General features: G+C 39.9%; 1 protein-coding gene across 1 annotated transcript in view; it reads left to right on the forward strand.

Moving 5' to 3' along the window:
• Positions 1 to 5760, forward strand: part of VIPR2 (vasoactive intestinal peptide receptor 2) — a 67213-nt gene extending 61453 nt beyond the window's left edge. The window contains exons 9-13 of the mRNA XM_056857122.1: positions 36 to 105; positions 3814 to 3905; positions 4002 to 4131; positions 4225 to 4266; positions 5468 to 5760. Coding sequence (XP_056713100.1) covers positions 36 to 105; positions 3814 to 3905; positions 4002 to 4131; positions 4225 to 4266; positions 5468 to 5641 — 508 coding nt within the window. The 3' untranslated portion in view covers positions 5642 to 5760. The remainder of the gene's footprint in view (positions 1 to 35; positions 106 to 3813; positions 3906 to 4001; positions 4132 to 4224; positions 4267 to 5467) is intronic.
• Positions 5761 to 6000: the final 240 nt, after the last annotated feature.

Consider the following 6000-nt stretch of genomic DNA (forward strand, 5'->3'; position numbering starts at 1 on the left):
GAGTAACATGTTTTATTTCCCCCCGTTTCTTATAGCTGCTGGGATACCAACGAGCACAGTGGTCCTTGGTGGGTTATAAAATTACCAATCCTAATTTCCATTTTAGTAAGTAAATTCAACATTGCGTATGAATTATTTTCATGCTTCAGCTTTGCACAGTAGTTCTCGGCTTATTACGTCTACACCCTGTCTGCATGCTTCCATTAATCTAGGCAAAGTATATTGTTTTCATTCATTATTTAGTAACTTCATTTATGAATTTGCCTCAAGGCGGCTGACAGTATAATATCAGTTTAAAAGAATGACACATTAAAACAACAAAATACATTTTAAAATTCCCACAAAATGAGAGGGTTTTTTTTTTGAAAAGCTATTCTATGTACAGACTAAAGCGGCGCAGTTCACACATTGACTTACCACACCACCTGCTGCTAGTGAGAAACATGTGAGATAGCAATGCACAATCACCATGTACTAAAGAAGCACATGTAAGTTAATTAACTTAACGATTTAACAAGCGTTTTACTGTAAGCGATACCATCCACAAAAGTTATCACTGTATCCAAATTAATTGTTGTGTAACTCCCTTCATATGTTAGCTAGTGAGAACTAGGCAAAATTGCCAAAAAGTGTTAACTGCTAGTTCATTATCACTTCATAATAAAACTTTTCTGTAGTTGGGGCAGAATTAGATGTGATTTTTCCTGACTAATTTTTTTTAACAAAATGCAACAGTGAGGTGGGGGGATTGTTGTTTAAAGAGAGAGTTACTTAACTCTTTCCCTTTGTGCTCTTTTCTCATAAAAATCACCAATCCCAAGTTGCTTTTACCCCCAGTAGGGAAAAATTTGTGGCCACCTGTAAGTTTTCCTCAGCCACTCATGGGTGGCAATTTTTGTCAGGAAACTGGTGTCCATAAAATTTGATGGCCAGAATACCAGTCGCACAAGTAAACATCAATTCTGCCTCTATTTTCAACTGGATTATGAATGACTCATTGTGAGGTTGTATTTATATGGCCACTTAGTTCTTTGGTAATACTATGAAATGGTCAATCCATTTTTATTCCACCTTTCTTCCAGGGAGCTAAGAGCGGCATACATGGGTTTCCCCTGCATTTTGTCCTCACGACCATCATGTGAGATAGATCAGGCTGAGACAGAGTGACTAGCCCAAGGTCTCTCAGTGACCATGATGGCTGATTGGGCATTTGAACCCAGTAGGGACGCCAGCCTCGACAGGTGGGACTGGGGGATCCCCTGGAATTACAGCTCATTTCCAAACTACAGAGATCAGTTCCCCTGGAGAAAATGGATGTGTTGCAGGGTAGACTTTATAGCATTGTACCCTACTGAGGTCCCTGTCCTCCCTAGGCTCCACCCCCCCCCCAAATCTCCAGGAGTACCCCAACCTGGAGCTGGCAACCCTACCCCCCTCCCACTGGTGGCCGGGGGGGCGGGAACCAGGCAACCCTAGTACCTAGATGTCCCAACTTCTAGTCTGACATTCTAACCACCACAACATGCTGAGTTATTTACATCTGACGCTGCAAACATCTCTCTGCATCAGCATGTTAGAAACATTTCCTAATAGCATTTTGGCCTCAGGCACCTTGTTGGCAAGCTTCGACACTTCGTGCTGTCCACATCTTATAGCCTCCCCTGATCTTTTTAATTGGAGATGTCCTGGACCAGGCTGTTCTCTGGAAGCACTACCAGAGCTTGGCACCAATGCGATCTACCAGCATCCTCTTTTCTTATTCCTTGTTCTTAAGTTTCCACGAACATGCCATTTTGGTTTGGCAAAATTGTGAGCTGAAAACCTCACAGGGCTTTGACATTTCTGTTGTTACAAACTATTAATTTCTTTCTTATGTTGTTACCCTGACTTTTTGATCCCCAAGGTGGCTTACAATAGATTCAAAATCAATACAAAGCCATGATAATTAAACAATTCTGTAACAACAAGAGTTATAAAACCCATTCCTAAATGCTGGTTATGGTGGTTGCTGCCTCGACGTAGTCCACCCTCCTGACCTATGAGAACTCTCCAAAGTCTTATTGTAAATAACAAGCAAGATTAAACTCTACTGACTTGTTAGAGATCATTTAAAAATTTGAATACCTCTTCGTTCATCTCCTTGGAATGTTTAATATAAATTACACCATATTCTTATCAAAACACTTGATGGTTTTACCCTTCTTTAAGCTCCTCTGGTGCTGCAATAACCTAATATCTCCTTGTTCTTCTATTTAGAAATTATCCATAATTTATCTATGTCCGTCTCTAGAATTAGAGCAGCAGCATTGTTGTAATGGAAAAAGTGAAACGTAACCCCCCCAAAAAATATAATTAATAAAAATGTAGATGTAGTGGTTCAGGAGAGCATCATACAATATCTCTTCCATGCTTTCAAATGTCTGGTGGAATAAAAATGTTTCAACAAGCTTCCTAAAAACTTACCAGGAATCAGCCTTGCAAGGGAGAAATGCTTTCCAGCATAGAGGTGCATCAGTGGGCTCTGCACCATGAGACGACGATCAGCTGATGTTATGAGATTCTTTATGAATAAAAACTGAGCATGTATTAGGCTAAGGAAGTTGAGTTTTTACCTTGTTACTTATCAAAATGTTTACTATCATAAATACCATAAGAATAGTTTCAGAGGGTAGCTGTGTTGGTCCACAGTAGAAGAGCTAGATTCAAGGGCTGAAGGAGCTTTGACTCTTGAAAGCTTATACCCTGAATTTTTTTTTAAATTTGAACTTATAAGGTAAGGTTGACTCAGCCTTCCATCCTTCCGAGGTCGGTGAAATGAGTACCCAGCTTGCTGGGGGTAAAGGGAAGATGACGGGAAGGCACTGGCAAACCACCCCGTAAACAAAGTCTGCCTTGGAAACGTCGGGATGTGACGTCACCCCATGGGTCAGGTGCTTGCACAGGGGATCTTTACCTTTACCTTTATAAGGTTATACAAACAATAAAATAACACGTAACACATAACATAAATACAAAATCTGACATAAAAACCTAACATAAAATCAACTGTGCCTCATTCAGCTCTGAATCTTATGTCTGTTAGTATTTATTCTAGGTTATCCTCACTATAGATCTGTGTTTGTAGATATACTTGTTAGTACTCGTCGGTAGCCAAAAAACCTTTCATTGTATCACCTACATTGAATACTTGAGAAAGGGAACTTCTTAATTATTTTGGCTTATAATTTTATGTTACTGTGCTACTTGTTTACATATTTTATTAGTTTACATATTTTATTAGTTTACTAGTCATTTATATATCGCTTAAATATGGTAGCTATAATATCATACTATACTGTTAGATTGTTACTAAACTATTGAGTTGTTTGCTATTTTTAAACATTACAATTTTACGTATTCATAGTAAGCTTTCCATTTTCTTTGCCATTCTTCATTTGTCTTTTGTTCAGCAAATGTGTCAATTTGGCCATCACTGCGTATTCAGCCACTTTCTCTTGCCAAGTATCTATTTTTGGGGTTTCTTCTTGTTTCCACTTTGTCGCAGATACAACTCTGGCAGCTGTTGTCATATAGTAGAATAGTTCTATTGTATCTTTCTCAGTAGTTGGTGATATTAGTCCCAATAGCATAATTTCCGGGTCTATACCCTGAAAATCTTGTTTGTCTCCGAGGTGCTACTGGGTTCAAATCTTGCTTTTCATACCATAAGAAGTTTTTTCTTTAAAAGCAGAGCATGCTGTAGCTTGGCTGGTGGATGGTTTAGTAAGGGGAGTAAACGAAATTACTAATAGACAATGCTGCTTTTTTTTGTAGGTAAATTTTATACTCTTCATTAGCATTATCAGAATTTTACTACAGAAACTGAGATCACCAGATGTTGGAGGCAATGAACAGTCCCAGTACAAGTGAGTGAAGCTTTGTGGTTACATCTGGGCCTGTTTTTGCAAACAGAGGTCAACAGGAGCTCAGCTGAGCTCTGATACTTCCGGGTTGTTTTCCAGGAGACTCGCAAAATCAACGTTGCTGCTTATCCCGCTTTTTGGAGTTCACTACATGGTGTTTGCGGTCTTTCCTATCCCCATTTCCCATAACTATCAAATCATTTTCGAGTTATGTCTGGGATCATTTCAGGTAACTTGTAAGCCTTCTCATGTTCAATTTTTTTTTTTTTTACTAATACTGTTTATTGTTATGTTTTCACTCATTCCTATTTTGTATTTACAGGGCCTAGTCGTCGCTGTCCTGTATTGTTTTCTGAACAGTGAAGTAAGTTTATATTTACCACCTTGTGATAATTACTAACAGAAGCAATAAAAGCGAGAGGAGGGGCTGTGGTTCAGTGGTAGAGCATCTGCTTGGCATGCAGAAGGTCCCAGGTTCAATCCCTGGCACCTCCAATTAAAGGGACTAGGTGAATAGGTGATGCGAAAGACCTCTGCCTGAGACCCTGGAGAGCTGCTGCTGGTTTGAGTAGACAATACTGACTTTGATGGCCCAAGGGTCTGATTCAGTATAAGGCAGCTTCATGTGTTCATGTGAGGGGTGTTGTTTGATATATCATGTGTTTGACCAACCCAAAGCTACCCAGGACACTGACCAAATCAGTACGGATGCAGGCAGCCCACCTTTTTGATGAAGGTTGTCGCATTTGTAGCCCTTGTCAAAAATCCCTGCCTAGATATTAATAAGCATAGTTGCACCCTATTGACCTAATTCTGCAACGTTTGGCACCATTGATTACAAAATGCTCACAGCGTGATTCCAGCAACTATTGGGTATTCTCAGAACTGCTCTTGAAGTATTTTACTGCTCTTGAAGTACTTTACTAATTCTAAGTAGGGAGGTTCTAGGAATGGAGGTGATAGGGGATTGCTTGTCATTCTTCGGGAGCCTTCCCTGTTAATCTTTTCCTCCATCTTATTTGATATATGTGCGAGTCTTTTGCTACTGCAGCTGAAGAAGCAAGCCATAGGAATTCCCCATCCATTTCCATGGAACTCTGTTGGCTGATGCCCTTGCATGACACTAGGTAATACGGGAAAGGGCTAGGGATTCTCAGCAGGTCACCGGCACAGTGGCGGCTGTTCTAGAACAGGCTCAGAGGTCAGATCCCCTATCGATATCATATGTCTCAATAGTTCCTCCACAAAAGGAACGATTAAGGCACTTTCATATGTCATACTTTCAATCCACTTTCAATGCACGTTAACAATTGTTTGCAAGTGGATTTTGCCATTTCACACAGTAAAATCCAGCTGCAAAGTGCACTGAAAGTGGATCGAAAGTGCATTATTCGGCATGCGTGAAAGTGCCCTTAGACAATATTACTGTCATGGTATAAAGACGCCAGTGCTATCGGTTCTTCCCAGAGTCTTTGGTTTTATTTTTTTTACCAACGGAGCACACTTTTCATGCTACAAACACGACACTAATAATCTCCCTGCCTGTTTGCTTTGTTTACATTTAGGTACAAGCTGAACTGAAAAGAAAATGGCGGAGTTGGTGTTTGAATCAAAGAATGGGTCGAGATTACAAACTTCACAGTTCTTCCATTTCTAGAAATGGCTCAGAAAGCATTTCACAATTGCATCGTAATTCAGCAACGCAGTTTTCTCTTCAGACAGAAACCTCGGTGATATAAGCCATGTGGGAGCCAGCTAAAGACTAGACAATGGATTTTTGTGTATAGCTCAGTCGATGTGATATTTTCTAAAATGTATAGTTTATATTCTGTTTTGTCTACATGTCGGGACATGGGGATGGCCCAGCGCAATGCAAAATACCTTTTTTCAAAAAGCTGAGCTCTAGTATTTGTTTTAATACCAAGATTCATCCCCAGGACATACATCTTTAATGAATTTGCATTGGTTGCCTTTGGTTTAGAGATCAGTGACTCAGTCTGAAAATAATCTGGATTTACTGGATCTTTCTTCCAGAGGTCCACTTTACCTGCTGTTTCAGACTCCGGATTGTTTTTCTGGATTATGTCTGCCTAGGATC

Source organism: Euleptes europaea, chromosome 11 (assembly GCF_029931775.1).
Source record: "Euleptes europaea isolate rEulEur1 chromosome 11, rEulEur1.hap1, whole genome shotgun sequence".
Lineage (NCBI taxonomy): Eukaryota > Metazoa > Chordata > Lepidosauria > Squamata > Sphaerodactylidae > Euleptes > Euleptes europaea.